Here is a 17,200-nt window from a genome sequence, read left to right on the forward strand (position 1 = left end):
TTCGCATGTTAGGGCAATCTTTCCGCCGTCGAGAAACAAATACCAGGGAAGCGTACTGTTCCCGCAAATATAGTCTACCTGTAGACGTGAGAACGGCTAACGGTATTTCAATTTTAGAGCTGATATTTTGAATTTCGAATTTTTGGTAGAACGGCAGCAAAATTCGAAATTCAAAATGTCAGCACTACAGACGACGTGACGTCAACCTTCTCACGTCTCGATTACCATAAAGATGACAACTGCGACGTGTATTGTGCACCTTTCGTTCGTTTTCCTGTATAGAAATATCTTACCATTTCGAAGTGAATATCAAAATACAATGTACCACACAAAGATAACTTATATTCTCATTTATTTCAAACTGCAAATAAAATCACTGTGATATTTGTTTACGATTTGTCCCACATCTTTAGAGATAATTAAAAAAATACTGACGTCTGCTCCCGAGACATGCAAGACTATATCACGTAATCTTTCTAAATTGACTTTGAAATTATATAATGTTGCAGTGATACAATAAAAAAAGGATTAACATAATTGTTTATTATTATTATTATTGTTTATTATACAGTCCTATTAAGTTGGCATTAGTTGAGGTTCTTTTTAAACTGTTTTTCTCCATGTGAAAGTACCGTCACAAAACTTTGATTGATCAAACTGAACTATTCTAGTGTTATATCTAGTATCCACGTATGCCTTCCATGACATACAATTGCCTTCTGGAATTTGTTTGAACAGCTGATTGCATAGACTATAGTAGGGCTTTCCTCGAATTTTTTTTATACGTACAATAAATTACGTCATGTGATCGTTTATAAGTTATATTTGAATACATGGTCTGAGTTCAGTCCTTTGCAAGTAATTGTTAAATAGAGTACTCTGAGAACCTTATAAACATCACAGACAAGTAAGAAACATACAGCACAACATTTCATTAACGTCAAAGACCGTTGCTTATAAACTCGGACTGATGAGTCCCGTTGACGATTTGAGACAGTACTGCCAGTATTGATAGTGTGTAATTGTTTCCAAACTTATTACCTATCCTATGCCAATTATATGTAAAACACTATCGCAGTGTCATATTTATAATGTATTATTTTGGCAATATTTGGCCAAGCTATCTCTACAGCTACAGATGAAATCCAGCTAACTATAACAGTCAAGAAAGAATTGCTGACTTTGTTTGGTGAATATGGCCAGGTAGAAGTTGTATTCGTGTTAGAAAGAAATACGTCATCAATAAATCTACACACATTTCACTAACGTCAAGAATGCTTACGTTGACACTTGTGTTGTTACGAAAAACTCAAATTTATAACAAATGTTGAATATATTATACTGATTCTATGTCGTATGTCAGTATACCACGTGACCTGTCATCACACCCGTCCAAGTCGAGGCAAATATTAAATTTAGCATATATTCAGAAAGAACAGTTCAGTTTTTCCTACATTGTTTTACAACGTTATTTTTATCTAAATAATTAAAACTTGAGAAGTCATTTTTCATCTAAATGAATACTTTTATAAAATCATGATATTGTATTCTTGTAAATTGTTGCCTTTGGTGGGCAAAATCATCATTTATAATATACTATCAGCGTTTTCATACATCCTTCAGTGATTGGCTTAGATAGTGTCACGTGGTAAGGATTAGTGACCCATGGTGACCTCGATTGGCATAGAGGGAACACTACAGCTATTTGTCTTCGATTTCCCTAGGGTACTATGATTAATGTGGCATGGGAGCCGATTTGCTAAGACTGGCCAAAGTACTTGTCAAAGATGAGTGGTGAAAAAAATTATTTCGAACATTTCCCAGCAGATAATATTAAGATAAATACTAGCGGTTACTACATCATTGGGGTTTATATTAATGGAACACTTGGTGCACGACTGACATTGACACTGGTAGGACCCGTCACTGTACTTGGAGACGGTATATCCGACAGTGTATTTCGTGATCCATCGTATGTAGTCGTCTCGTCGTCATCTTCGTCGTCGATAAATTGCAAATCTGCATATCTGTCTGCTGGTTCTGACGTCACTGCATTTTGCAGGAGGTGAAACATTTCACTTCCGGGGCCACCCGATTCAACGACTTCACGATCTTCTACCTTTGCTTGCACGTGATTGATTTTGTTGTCCATTTCTCCAAGGGCTTCAAACATGTCATATTTAAAACCTGATATGTCTTGCTTCAATTGAACCAAAAATGGATCGGCTTCCTCTTCCTCGTCTCGTTGTTTTTCGTAGTGGTATCGTTTAACTGCATCAGTAATCACGTCCTGCCAAGATAGAGAAAGACAAAATAGACCTAGTAAACTCTTCGGTACGAACTTATTTCCCTTCCAAAATGTAGATGAACAATCTTGTAACTTTGTACACATCTTTCAATTTAATTTTAGCCCCGCCTGGTAAATTTGCCTGAGTGACAGCATTCATACATGTCTTCATTATTGAATGTTCCCATCAACATTACAAAATGTTTCATCAGATAGGGGGGTCTAAATAGTTTTTTCTGATGTCTGCTAAGCAGTCACGTAAAGCTTTCTCATTCAACAAAGTCATGGTTAACAATCATTTGGAATTGATATGTGCACATATAGTGATGACGTCATTTTACTACTCTAAAAGCTACGTCATTGAACCATACGTACATTACCTCTTACGACACTTGATTGTAAGGATATCAGAAATATTCGTTTGAAACTTAAACTAGTTTTCTCGAAAACATACTTAGTTTATATGAAATTAAATTACCGAGTATTCCTTCAACTTCATTTCGATAATGGTCTCTCTTTGCTGCAAGAAAAAACAACACATATCTCGGTGTTAGAATAGAAACATAATTAACTTTATGCATTTCAGGAAATATATGAAATTCTAATTCTTGTTACAATTTGGATAATATCATTTTATCGGTTCATTTTACACAAAATATAGGAATAAACACGTGTTGATTTGCAAGCTTTATCTTTTGTTATACAATTTATGACAATACTAGATGTCTCCCTTAAAATGACACCATGACCTACCCTAAAAATGTAGTTTTAACACATAAATTATATATAATTTAGCATGTGAGTTAACACAAAATACTATTACATTAATATATTTCTTAAAGGAATAGAAATGATCTTATAATTTTTCACAGTGAAACTTATATTTCATAATTCAAATTAAGTGTATGCTAGCTTACACGCATACACACTGAGCCACACTCAAATATAGAACAGTATATTTAAAAAAGACACTGACAGAAATAGAAACACAGACACATAGGCAGACAGAATTAGAAGCACACACACACACACACACACACACACACGCACACACACACAATACTTACAGTTTTCTGGTGTTCTGGAGTTTTACACAGACCATGTTTAAACCGAAGACAGAGGGTCTGTAGAGAGGCCCGACTTGGAAGCAAATTGAAAGGTGGTGGTAGAGCAGCGCCCTCACCGAAGTAACTCATCCATAATTCCGCCCTTGAGTATTTCCACTGTATGTCGGCATCTTCCTACAAATACAAAAATAATTCAAAGGTGACTTCGTGTGCCAGATCAAAGTCACTGCAGTTTTTAAGCTGACTGTTTTTGTTAATTTCTTGATTTCAAAACCGTAGAGGTACCATGCCATGTAATGTATCTTAAATACGTTGGTACATGTCATGTACATCAGCTTAAATCAGATCACCTGTACACTGGTGCAATACACCGTAGAAAGTTAGACGTCACATGTCATTTAAACATAACTCAGGGCAACCCAGGAGTACAACAGTGCTATCAATTAGTGGGATTTCGCGTCTGTATATGTGTGGGGGTTTTCTTAGAGGATATCTTTTTTATCTTTTTTTAACCGTGCGATTCTCACGTGAAAACGGAACTTGAAATTGAAGCACGTTTCAGAGCTCCTCAGCAAAGGGTTCTATGTTTTCTTTTTTTTACCTATTTTGTTCTCTTTTACATGTTTTCCTTTTTAGTTCGTTTACAAAAAAAATAACAGTGACCTCACCTCTACCCTGGTGTACGTCTTTGTCATCATAGCAATGAGAATATTCAAGAGTACAATAATACCAATCACGTGATAGGCACCATATAAGGTCTGACCAATACCCTCCACAAAGCCTCGATCTCGTCCCTCTATCGCCAAACCTTCCAGTTTAGTAACTCCAAATATCGCCCAGAACAAAGTATTCATGGTTTCGCCCATGCTGCAACATAAAACAAAAGATTTTTTGATATAGACTGTAATGGCGCTATTTCTACATGTGACCCACGATTTTGATGGTGTTTTCCTTGTCATGGGCGTATGCTCCGATTAGAGGAAAAACGTTTGATTTCGGCCAGAAAAATGTCTTCAACTTGACTATAAACAGCTCGTTTGACGATCTTTCTACAACAAATTCAAAAACACATTTTGTATTGATGATTGTGCGAACTTTCCTGGTGTCAGATTTTCAGTTCGTTTGTTCACCAGCTTTATATATGAGTACGACCCATTATGTTTCACATGATATCAAAATTACTATGGAATCTAGGGTAAGCATTACACAAGAATTTAGCTAGAAATAAAGTAAACGAAATATGTATGGGAGAATTCGAAGATTCGTCTGCTAATAGGATAGGGTTGATAAAAACATTGCTCACCTTCCGAATGGTTGTAAGCAATCATCTTCTTGCGCCATTTGACATTTCAGTTCAGCAGTCAGAGCATGGTACCAATATAATTGATTCAGTCCAACGGAGAATGCTACCCACACTAAACAAAATATCATCATGAATTTGGAAATATCTTCAAACATGCGACCCAATGAGATCTGCATTGGACCGACTTGTAAACTGACAACTGTGATGCGAATTAACCGTAGAAAACTGAATACTTTGGCAACTGCGAAGAAAGCCCTCGATATGATATCGACGTAAGATATATTTCGTTGCTGCAACGCGACCTGTGTCATTTCTGCTAACACGCCGGCAGTGGTTGTTGGTTCTTGTCTGGTTGAAGTTGATATCTCGTCGGCAAGTTTTGATAGTGTAGCGCCCTCACCGCCTTCAGAGACAAATGCAATCGCCGTATGGTTTGAGTTCATAACAGGGGCTGAGACGCCTTGAACTGGTCCGTTGAAATACTGCAAAGAAATGATAAACACAGATTTTAGATTCTAAGCATGATTTTTAAGCATGCGTGGGTGGATGGATATGGATGGATGGATGGGCGGCTGGTGGGTGGATGGATGGATGGATGGATGGACGGACGGACGGACGAATACATAACAGGTCATATTTAGACACGTACCTCAACAATTAGCACAGTTCGTAGACATATCCACAACCAGAAGAGTAGTAAGGTAGAATAATCCAGTAACTTCATTTGTAAATTATCAGTAACACCACGTGTTCCATTCTTCAATACAGTTGAGATTTCTTCCCACGTCATACCTGTCATACCGAGTTGAGAATAAAATGTTTTTTATTAACTCTGCTTGTGCTGTTTCATAAAGTCTAAATAGTTCAGTGGTGCTAGACCAAACTATGTACACAGAACTTGAAGGTTACAATGAAGAACAAGGTCAAGGTCAAGGCCGACATAAGTTATGTACTAAGCTTTGTGATCACTCATAACGTATATAGTAGTATTATGGTAGTATATAGTCTATCTGCTAGCCCTCGGATGTTCTTCCGATACAATACGACACCCGACCGAACATCGCTATTGAGGATGGAACATCACTGCGAACTTCGTTCGGTTATCGTATCAGAAGAAAGCCCGAACGTCTAGCAGCAAGACTATACATAGTATATCTGCATTTCTATATGTCTCCATATAAATCTGAACCGTCGTTGTTGGCGCTCTTTTAATCGCAAAGCACCCACAAGGACGATTCTTTAGTCTACAATCTTCACAATCTGAAACGGTGCACGTGTCTTTGATTTGTGTTTTTGTTTCTGAACGTCAAAACTTCAAACTGTCAAATTTCTTGACTAAGAAGGATGGGCAATCTTACCCACAATCCAGAACACGATGAGCCATTCTTGTATAGATAACATCACATTCTGGTTTCCCGCCAATAGTTGATAGTAAAGGTCCTTATTGGTCAAATCTTGGCCTTCCATGCCACTGGTCACGTGTATTCTCTGCATTCCTAATATGGTCAAAAACGTGAAGGCTGACGCTGTGTTGCATACAAATTTAACGAATGGAATTTTCAAGAAACCCGAAAACCTAGCCTCGGGTGCTATGATATAGGCCAATGAGAAGACAGGAAAACACAAGCCGAAGACAAGGGTTAGAAAGAGACTTTTGAGCATGCTCTGTTGGCGCCAGTCGGGTAATCCGTGATACCACTTCTCAATGAGTAACTGTTGACAATTCGGATGGGTAACAAACTGAAAAAAATACCAATTATGGATGAGATAAGTTTGGCTTCCATGTCAATAGAATTTATTACAGTCACAACGACAATCTGATTCACTACGTTTTACCACACCGCATAATCCTCACCACCCCCCCCCTCTCTCTCTCTCTCTCTCTCTCTCTCTCTCTCTCTCTCTCTCTCTCTCTCTCTCTCTCTCTCTCTCTCTCTCTCTCTCTCTCTCTCTCTCTCTCTCTCTCTCTCTCTCTCTCTCTCTCTCTCTCTCTCTCTCTCTCTCTCTCTCTCTCTCTCTCTCTCTCTCTCTCTTTGCCTGGGACTCAGTATCCCAGATATCTCTCTCTCTCTGCCCATCCTTCTGTTTCTCACACTGTCTCATTCCCTCTATCTCTGCTTCTCTGTCATTGTTTTAGTTTTCATTGATAAGTCCTCAGAATTCTTACATCTTACTCACCAATTTCTGACCAAACCGTATGGCTCGTTTGACTTTATATGGCATCTGATCATCAATAGCATTTGACTCTGCTATTTCACCGGGATCGGTACACAACACTGTATTCTGTTCTCTAGAATCACGGATATACTTCAAGACATCAGCACCAAATTCTTCACATCGATGAGCCAAATCTGCATACTGGAAGCGGAACTCGTAATCTGTCTCACTCAACTGTCTCAGTCTGTGACTCAGCTCAAAGGCAGTGTTTACTGGGTCACTGCTTGTCAACGATATATAGGCCTCACTCGCCAGAGCTTTGTACACGTTGACTGTGCCAAGTGAGTGTTCTAACGTGTACTCTTCTGACTTGAACTCGTACTTTTCTGGGTCTTTGATGTCGGCGCCACAGTCAAGGAGTAGTTTGACAATGTCGTAATTATTGTGATGTGCTGCAAGTATGATTGGAGTGACGTCAGGATGGAAATCCTCATTTGATGCTCGACAGTTGAGGGCGTCCTGTTGAAGTTAATACATAATTGTAAACCGTGAATCTTCAAAAAACTCACTCCAAAATTTTATTTTTTGGATACAAAAAAATTACTAACCAAAAATTGATAGCATTATAACATAGTTCGGGTTACGATTACTTTATCACTTTGTCATCAGATGTCAGAGCAGCGTCTTCATGTGTTATACATTCCAAGACAAACTTATAAATTGAAATACCGTCGCTGATGGCGCCATCAAATTAAAACACCAAATCAAAACTTTTTTTTACCCACACCCGCACCCCATTGTTCTTGCAAAGGTGCAGTGGTCTCGTGTTGTCTCATGGGGCTTAGCAAGCATGCATACATGTATGTATGTATGTATGTATGTATGTATGTATGTATGTATGTATATATGTATGTATGTATGTATGTATGTATGTATGTATGTATGTATGTATGTATTTATTTATTTGATGAACAATTTTTATCTTAATTTTAATAACCAATTAGGAGCCAGGAATATTCGATTCATTTACATAATAAATGTGAAGTCATGATATGATATGACTCTCTAGAACTCAAGTTTATGAAAACAAATATATGAATATGAATATGAATATGAATATGAATATGAATATGAATATGAATATGAATAGATAGAGACTACAAACCATTTTCTTTTTCTTGGTGATGTGTTCACAGATTAATTCAACAGTCTCCTTTATTTGCATGTCCACAGCTCGTAACAAAGCGTCACCCAAGGTAACATTGTGAGCCAGCAGCAATTTCACGATATCTAGAGAAGACAGGACAAGAAAGAGCAACACCAATGTCAATAAAGAACAAATATTCGTCTACCATAGCTACTTTAAAAAAAATTCCTAAGAACGAAATGTATTTCATTTAGCAGAACTGCGCCCTCACTGATATTGTGGTGACCTATTAACGGGACTTCGATATACTGGACAGAAAGTGTCAGTTAGACACTACTGTTCCAAAATTTGATTCTCCTCTCGCTATAGTACCCCTGAATATCCCTAAAGTATCAGCCGTTGTATTTTACATGGATTTTCTTTTCAAGAGACTTATAAGACAGCAATGTGTTTGTTCTTCTTTTTTTCGCAGTCGATGCTTGAAGTCAAGAGAACTCTAACTTGTGAATACGATGCGTCCTTCAAAACCGATGAGAGGTGGCGCTATTACAGTTTCTCTGCAACCTTCAAGTGCCGGTGCTATGATTTTGGAAATTGTAACACGATAACTGAACTGGGTGATAATGTGTAATATTCATATAAGGAAACGTTGACATTAAAGATTACAACAGACTGGTAAGAGAAATTTAATATGAACGATATTAATTTTAGCAGGAGTTTTCAGTTCAGTGACTGTGAAACAACACTTTTTAAATATTTTAAGAGTGAAAAATTAAAAACAAAACAGTTTCCTATGACAGCACAGTACTAGACACCGAAAATTGATAGCATTATAACATAGTTCGGGTTACAGTTACTTTATTATCACTATATCAGATGTCAGTTCAGTGTCTTCTTGTGTAATACATTCAAGGACAAACTTATGATATACAGTCGCTGATGACGCCATCGAATCAAAACACCAAATCAAAACTCTTTTTCTCCAACACCCCATTGTTCTAGCGATTGCGTTCGTTATATTGACCCTTTCTGTGCCAATTTGAGAGTAAAATTCAGTCACCGTCTCCTAACACAAGTACATAAATTATGTTAAAGATTAATAAAAAATGTAAAATAAAAATCAGATTATTGGCTTATTTCGGGTTTTAAAACAAATCTAAATGATACCAAACACGGGAAATAATTACTGCAGTGCCTTCTTACAAATTCGCCGTGATGGTAGCAATCATGAATTGTAAACAACCAATACCTTTCAACTCATCAATGTGGTGGCAGCGGTGGGATTAAGTCCTTACCATTGATTATGGGACTCGTGTCCCCCTTTCACTCCTGACAGTATTTTAACCCGTGTTTTTGAAAAATGGAATTGAACAGGGTGGGCGGGTCATGTTGTAGAGAATGGAAATTGAGGGGGCCACTTTTTAGAAAAAGGAATCGAGGAGGGTCACATTTTATCACAGGCAAGGAAAACCGATTTTAGGCAATGCAATAGACCGAGCTTGATTTCCCCCCCCCCCCCAACCCCTAACCCCACTCCCTGTAATTACTCTCTAAATTTGGGATTATAAAACTTAAAAGCAAATCCGTATTATAAATTGATTGTGGTTAATATTATAAGTATATTATAAGTTCATTGTGGGAGAGATCGCCAGTAATAAACCTTTCATCACCGTACAATACTTGCACATTCCTCGTTTGTAGGTCAGTGCCATAATACCTAGATCACGACCTCCACAGTTTGTGTAATGCTAGTGAACACATTAAGTTTCAATTTTTTTTACGACCAACAGATAGTCATAAATTTTGATAGCTATTATGATATATCAAATATTGTTTTATCTATCATACTGGGATGTTTCATACACGTATATGAGGACGGTTAGACTCGTTTTTAAGGCGGCCGCGTGTACGCATATTTTGATGAGGAGAGATACACGCGCATATATCGCATGCAGATGAGGGCGCGTAGACGTACTTTGTTGGAGACGGGTACAGGTATTTTGATTGTCAACCGGTACACGTATATTGACGACGGGTACACGTATATTGATGACGACGCGTACATGTATATTGATGACGACAGGTACACGTATTTTGATGACGACAGGTACACGTATATTGATGACGACAGGTATACGTATATCAATGACGACGGGTACACGTATTTTGATGACGACGGGTACACGAACAATTGATGAGGGTGAATACACATAATTGATGTTGACGGCTACACGTATCTTGATGACGACGGTAACACGTGTATCGATGACGACGAGTATGCGTATTTTGATGACGACGGGTACACGTACATTGATGATGATGAGGGTGTACATATTTTGATGTGGATGGGTAAATGGTGTTTTAATATGGACGGTATATTTATGTTAATAAGGAGGGGTACACGTATTTTGCATTTATGACGAGGAGAACATATCTTTTCATGAGGGGTAAACAATCATATTTTCACGAGGGTACACGATTTTGATGAATACGGATACTGTGTGTTTCTTGAGAACGTATTTTTCATACGAGTAACCGCCCTAAAAAATACGCCTTGTTTTAATGTGAACACAAACTATAATGGTTTGTCATTTTACACGTTTGTATATTTTTATGTAATGGTTTAACAACTTGGTGTAAATATACAGTTCAAATTGTTTCTGTATATACACTGTCTAGGTGACCCATTTCAAAAACTACAATCACCAATTATTGTTGGCAAAAAGACAAATATACTTCATGAAGTTGAAAAAACAACAAAAAACCAAACATTTGCCTGTTTACTTTATTAGTGAGCTATAACTACATGCATCATCTGAGATATGCAATTTCCCCCAGAAAGTAGAAAACTAGGGATAGTACACTTCTAATCAGTAAAAGGGATTGCCATAACATAAAATGTAATTGTACATCGCCATGAATTCCATTTGTCTGAACATTTTGGTCGCAAACATAAAAAACTTGGCAGTTTCCACACATAATTTTCCTTCAAGTTCTTTCAAATTTACGAGTGGCATAGGGCCTTGTCACTACGAGTCGTAGAAGAAAAATATTTTAGAATGACATCATTATACCTGCGTAATTAGTTGTTGTGGCGTAGATCACATAACTAATGACGTAAACACGCATCGGTGTGGCGTAGATCACATAACCAATGACGTAAACAAACTATGCTGAGGCACCAATCTATATATCTCGTCGAACATGTTCAACTTCAAGTCGGCTTGTGTCGGGCGTGGTATAATGAATGACATCCTTTATCAAAAAATCTAAAAGTGGTCGATAAAGTTTTACGACTTGTCTTGACGTTTGACTTAACAAGTTTAAAGTTGCAATTGTTTACGATGTACACGATGTACGAATGTCCGTCTGATTCCTAGAGTGGCATATATATTTCAGTCAGACAGGTTTATCATAACACTTACATTTTCACGACCTCGTCGTAAATATTTGGAACATGTTGCTTGCGTCCGTGAGGTTATGATAATGCCAATGAACTCATTCTAGCTATTTGTTTATTTTCACAATTCACACAGTGTGTGGTAAGAGTACTAAACATAAAAAAAAGACGTAGGTCACGACACAGTCAACAGTTTTTACAGTTTGTAGGTTATTTTCTTTAAAGTGAAGAATTGGTGTTCTTATTCTATTTATAGTTACAGGTCCATAAAAGTCATCACTAGTAATCCCATGGTTAAGGAAAACTAAATGTTTTGATTGAATGACCTTGTTTTTGTTTGGTGTACGTCGATTATGTCTATCTTGGATAGCAAGCCTGAGACAATAACACCATAATACGGTAATTTTATACTGAATTAAATGCATAAATCGAACCGAATACAGTGGCTGAGTTGATTTGACTTGGGTTTAACTATTTCATGTCGTTACATATCAATTTATTTTGTAATAGAATCGATATTGAAACTTATTATATTTCAGAAGTGGTCTTATTATATACTGTCTACATGTAAACATTACGATCGCCACAGTCTATGCTTTAAAGAGATACATATGGTGATTGTATTACCAGCATAAGACACGAACCGCCATAACTTGATAAGGGGGCTGTAAATCTCTGACAAATGCACAGACCGAAGAGGAAATACATAAACGTCATTTGACAATAATACTTTAATTATTTCTCATGTCCCACCAAAATATGTTGAGATTGCAGACGTCAGTATATACAAATATTAAATATTACTATCATAAATTGTGACGAGTATGAAGAATGAGTTGTTCATTTGAACTAAACCGTTCTGAATCATCAATATCACAAAATCTCAACTGAAACTGGTTTTCAGTGGGTCAATGGTTCCTGTCAGACTTCATTTTTAACGGCAAGTTTAATGACTCGACAAAAATCCAAGGTAATTGAACATTAGCATTTAACTATTTCTGAAAGCGATTGTTTCTAAATAATTTCAAATTGGCATTTTTTTGGTATTATGTTTTTATATGCTGAATTCCTCGTTAGATGTAAACTTCAACTATAAAGTCAATCATAGAAAGCGGTACATGACTTCTACTTTTCTCCTCAATTAAACTTATCATTGATAACTATTTGTTCAGTGATATTGGCTTATAATTTTCATAATTATGGACTGTCAATATGGAATGTCAAATTGTAACTGTTAGCAGGGTACAACATTATAGGAGAGGCAAACAAGAGAGAGAGATATAGAGAGTAAGGTAGAGAGAGGGTTAGAAAGACGGACAGATAAACTAGCTGACTGCTGACAATGACTGGAAGAAAGAGACACTCAGAGGGAAGGAGACAGACAGACATATTTAGATAAACAGAGAGACAGACGGACAGACAGACAGACAGACAGACAGACACAGACAGACAGACAGACAGACAGACGGACGGACAGACAGACAGACAGACAGACAGACAGACAGACAGACAGACAGACAGACAGACAGACAGACAGACAGACAGACAGACAGACAGACAGACAGACAGACAGACAGATCACGTCGTCGTAAACCACATCCTCTTTTACTGCAGAAAAGAATAGATGTGGTGATAGTGGTTGTAACCTTAAACTGGGAGAGGGCGACCATTTCCCAAAAATTCTCGCCAATACTGTATCAGAAATTATATGTTGCCTAACTATAAATAAGATGCGTGACATTAAAGCAGAAAAGGCCAGGAAACAGGTGCATTTCACACTCCGTACTTAAAGCTATACATATTTAGCTGACTTTGTATTAATGCCTCACATTGTTAATCAATAAAATAATGACATTTCCTCTATTTGAGGTAGTTAGTCACACGGCCCTAACAAGTCCAATGACGTGTTTTCCGTATCTCAATACCATCTCAAACGTCAACAACAAAGATTCCGTAACGATTTATTGTTTTCAACTGAATCATTTCAAAGCAGCTGTGTAGCTTGCACTTTTTTCCGGACCATTAATTTTCTTTTTATTCCGGAGTTTCCACAGAGCTCCTTCCAGGAACGGAAATCGATCGAAGATTAAGGAAATTGAAAATTTCAGTAGTTCTAAACATGGTACTGTATATGTGTCAAACCTACCTCTAGATCTGTATGTAATTAAATATTGTTGTGCTTGGGTAGGTGAGACAATTTTTTTTTTTTTTTTTTAGTTTTTTTTTTTTTTTTTAGGGGGGGGGGTGCAGTTCTAGAAGTGCGGCACTCGTCCGATTCACACACGCGCGCGCGCCTAGGGGTCCCACGCAACAGAAACCTAAACGGTACATAGGGATTCTAAAACAAAACGTGATTGCTGAGCATACAATATTTTGTTTATGATTTAAAGGTATATTTGCCCAGATGAGCTCTCTGATCTGGTGTCGTGAAAATCAGCCAAATTCGAATAAGAATAAGAACGCGGCAAATGGATAAAAGCTCACATACTATGTTGTGATTGCAACGCGACGCATCGTTTTCGACGACAAACAAAAAGCGCTTCGTTTGAACGTACATATGTATCGGACGCGGCGGAACGCTGAATCAGATATGATGACTACTAGTAAGGATGTACGATTTGATATATAGTATAATAGTCATTCGATAACTTATACTTTCAATTAGAATAGTACCCTCTCAAGGCAAGTATTATCGAATGTAATGTGAACCTATCCATGTTTGCAACCAACCAATTCACTTCGTAGTTTCACGTAAGGTCAATAACCTGAGTAGCAGTGGATGTAATTTCATTTTATAGTTAGAAGAAGAAATATCATGAACGACTAGATAAATGATATTTAAATTCTTAATGAAACTAATTTCAAAAAGTATTCATGCGCTTTGTGTGGCCTTTCATCAACGAATTTAGTTGAAATGATACTATGAAAACCATATCAACTGGAACAGAGCATCGTCTGGCTCGACAAAAAATCTGACTAAGATTGCTACATTTCATCGTTGGCTAGACAAAATCTTAATTTCATCATCTGGCTCTAAAAAATATAACTTTTTTTGTGGTTTTTTTCATAAATCCCACTGTTATAAAGCAAATATTTACATAGTTGACCAGCTCAATGTTTCTAGTCCAAAATGAAGACGAAATATTTAAAAAATTATTGAAAATTGAGAATGTTTAACGGAAATAATTGTTGCTGAAAATGTCTGGAATTTAAAAGGTTGGGCATGCTACAATTACAAATTATCACACTTGTAGAATTAGCTGCTTGAGTAGGTTTGATTGATCCGAGTACACGTATATTGCTAATAGTAAACAGACACAGCCATGCGTAAATGGTTCCAATTGTGCAGCATATCATTGCAAGGAAACGGCCCATCAAACGTTTACACGAAACACACATTATGGCAGCCATTTTGAATTTACAGGTCCGTGACGGTTATTTCATCTCTTCTTGTCCTCTATGATAATTTTTTTCACTGAATAACGTTCAGAACAGGATATCATATGTACAAAACTGGTGTGAAGGTCGTGATATTGACAATGACCTTGAGAAAAAGAGAAATATCCCAAAGGGACAGACACTAATCTGTGGTGACCCTTGTTATATTGTTATTGTTCTCGGGTTGAACATTTGCCAAAGTGTCATAATTCATGGGCTCTTAAAATAAAAAACACAATTAAGATAATAGTATAATACGCTACGACTATATAGTATCACATCAAAGCCTCAACCGCCATAATTTTACTACTTGTAACTTTCAATAATGCACGCATTCTCGCAAGCATTGAATTAGAGAAAAAAATTATATTGACGCAACGGAAGGCGAGGGAGCGTACGTGATGAATCATGCCGTAAAGAGGACAGTAGCTTTACGACGATGACGTAAAGCAAACTATCAGTGAGTATAGTGTCTGTGAACGCATTCAGAACATTCTCACAAATTAAACCAACGTACATTTTTTCCGCCGACACAACGGAAGGAGGGGAACGTACGGACTTTGAGTAGCGTTGCCGTAAAAACGCCGATGACATCGATAGTTATATTAGCGCAATTATGCTTCTTGGCAGTAAGTGTATACACTTGCCGTGTATAGAAATCTAAGTTCGAAACCTATTTCAGTTTCACCTGCTGCTTGTTCGTTCGTTCATCACTTATTTACATCAGCACGGTCTTTATCGTCAATTATGAAATTCCACCTGTATTTAATTCGTCAACAAATAATCAAGTTTCGTGTTCAGAATCATATTCAAGTAATGTCTTATAAATCCTGTTTCCTGAAAGAAGAGCACACGTAAACCCAAGAAGTAGTAAGCATATTCTGGTGAAACTGTTTTTGTGCAATAGAGCATGTTCGTCTAGGGAGTTTGGGGATTACATCTGAGATCACGTCAGTAATGCACCATTGAGTATGATTGCTGCCCTCAGACGTCGGGACACGGTATACGGATTGTGAAACAAGTATGCCATGAATTGGAAGCGACTAGTGTGATCGTGGAATAAATAATGCAGAACCCGTACCTGCACAACATTTACATATTTCGTGAAAATGGTACGATATTTGTTTTTCAAAATATCTAAAAGTATGACAAGCGAGATCGTACACTTACAAGTGTCACAGAAAAACAAAAAGCTATTATCAATTGTAAAATTTATAGCAGCAGAGTTCAAAAATATTCGATATGCAAACTAATATTGTTAAGTTGAAATAAAGCCATCCTAGTACGGGTATCTGTGTCCAGGTCATGTTTTTCGCTTCTCTGTGCCAGTCTGTCTGTCTGTCTGTCCGTCCGTCCGTCTGTCTGCGTCTGTCTGTCTGTCTGTCCGTCCGTCTGTCTGCGTCTGTCTGTCTGTCTGTCTGTCTGTCTGTCTGTCTGTCTGTCTGTCTGTCTGTCTGTCTGTCTGTCTGTCTGTTTGTTTAAATATTTCGCTTCCATTTTCCTCTTTCAACTGTTGCTAAGCTATCTTAAATAGCTGCGTTCATCTCGAGAGCTACACTTGTCACGGTATACATGGTAATTCTTAGAAATGAGACGTCAATGAGAAATAATGTAATTTGATTAATTTGCACGAAGATGTTGATGATGCTTCACTGCACGTGTACAATCTACGGAACATTCACATGGGTTGATTATTTACCAACCTTATTTGAAAACATGATATTTCATTATGCCGCTATAACATTGTTTATAATACATTGCTGATTGGTTTGGAATAATACTATGTAAAGTCTTACTAACCGTTGCTACCAATCTGTATTGCAATTACAAGGGCACTCCTTCCGTCCGCATCTTTGCAGTCCAAATTCAGGCCCTTTGCGTACTCCAACGCTAATTTCATCGCCTTCTTGTCACCCTTCTCAGCGGCAGTCAAGTACAATTTCTCGACAGCACTCGGAGCCATCTTTTGCTTGTGTTCTGAGCTATACTTTCAATTGACAATCAGTATACACAGACAGTCAAGCCTGGCTTAATCGCAACACTACGATTTGTGACGCAATGCGCTATACTAACACTCCTGATCTATAAACTTTCTCGTGGCCGGGCAATTTGTACCGTCAAAAAACGTGCCGTGTTTATTATGGTTTGCCTAGGGAGTCTTATACTTCCATCCGCCGCCACCAATCACAAGAACTAATCGTTAAATTACACCAGAACGTATGAGTTCCTCATGGCTCGTCTATCAATTTACTAATCCTACCAAACCCTACCAATATTTCGTGTTTCGTTATAGCGGAACACTGGTTATTTAACAATGGTTAACAATGTTTTTTGTATTTTACATTGGCTAGATTTCTAAATTCATTATCAAATGGAAGAAGTCGTTCTTTGCCGGTTAAAT

At 37.4% G+C, this 17,200-nt stretch overlaps 1 protein-coding gene across 1 annotated transcript; it reads right to left on the bottom strand.

Moving 5' to 3' along the window:
• Positions 1 to 382: 382 nt before the first annotated feature.
• Positions 383 to 16,876, bottom strand: LOC144445650 (short transient receptor potential channel 4-like). Its single transcript, XM_078135276.1, has 10 exons — positions 16,600 to 16,876; positions 7,980 to 8,104; positions 6,836 to 7,333; positions 6,016 to 6,397; positions 5,303 to 5,449; positions 4,658 to 4,970; positions 4,023 to 4,221; positions 3,355 to 3,528; positions 2,766 to 2,807; positions 383 to 2,290 (listed from the first exon to the last, which is right to left on the bottom strand). Exons 1-10 carry the CDS (start codon positions 16,760 to 16,762, stop codon positions 1,871 to 1,873), a joined length of 2,463 nt encoding a protein of 820 aa, XP_077991402.1. The 5' UTR covers positions 16,763 to 16,876; the 3' UTR covers positions 383 to 1,870.
• Positions 16,877 to 17,200: the final 324 nt, after the last annotated feature.

Source organism: Glandiceps talaboti, chromosome 14 (assembly GCF_964340395.1).
Source record: "Glandiceps talaboti chromosome 14, keGlaTala1.1, whole genome shotgun sequence".
Taxonomy (NCBI): Eukaryota; Metazoa; Hemichordata; class Enteropneusta; family Spengelidae; genus Glandiceps; species Glandiceps talaboti.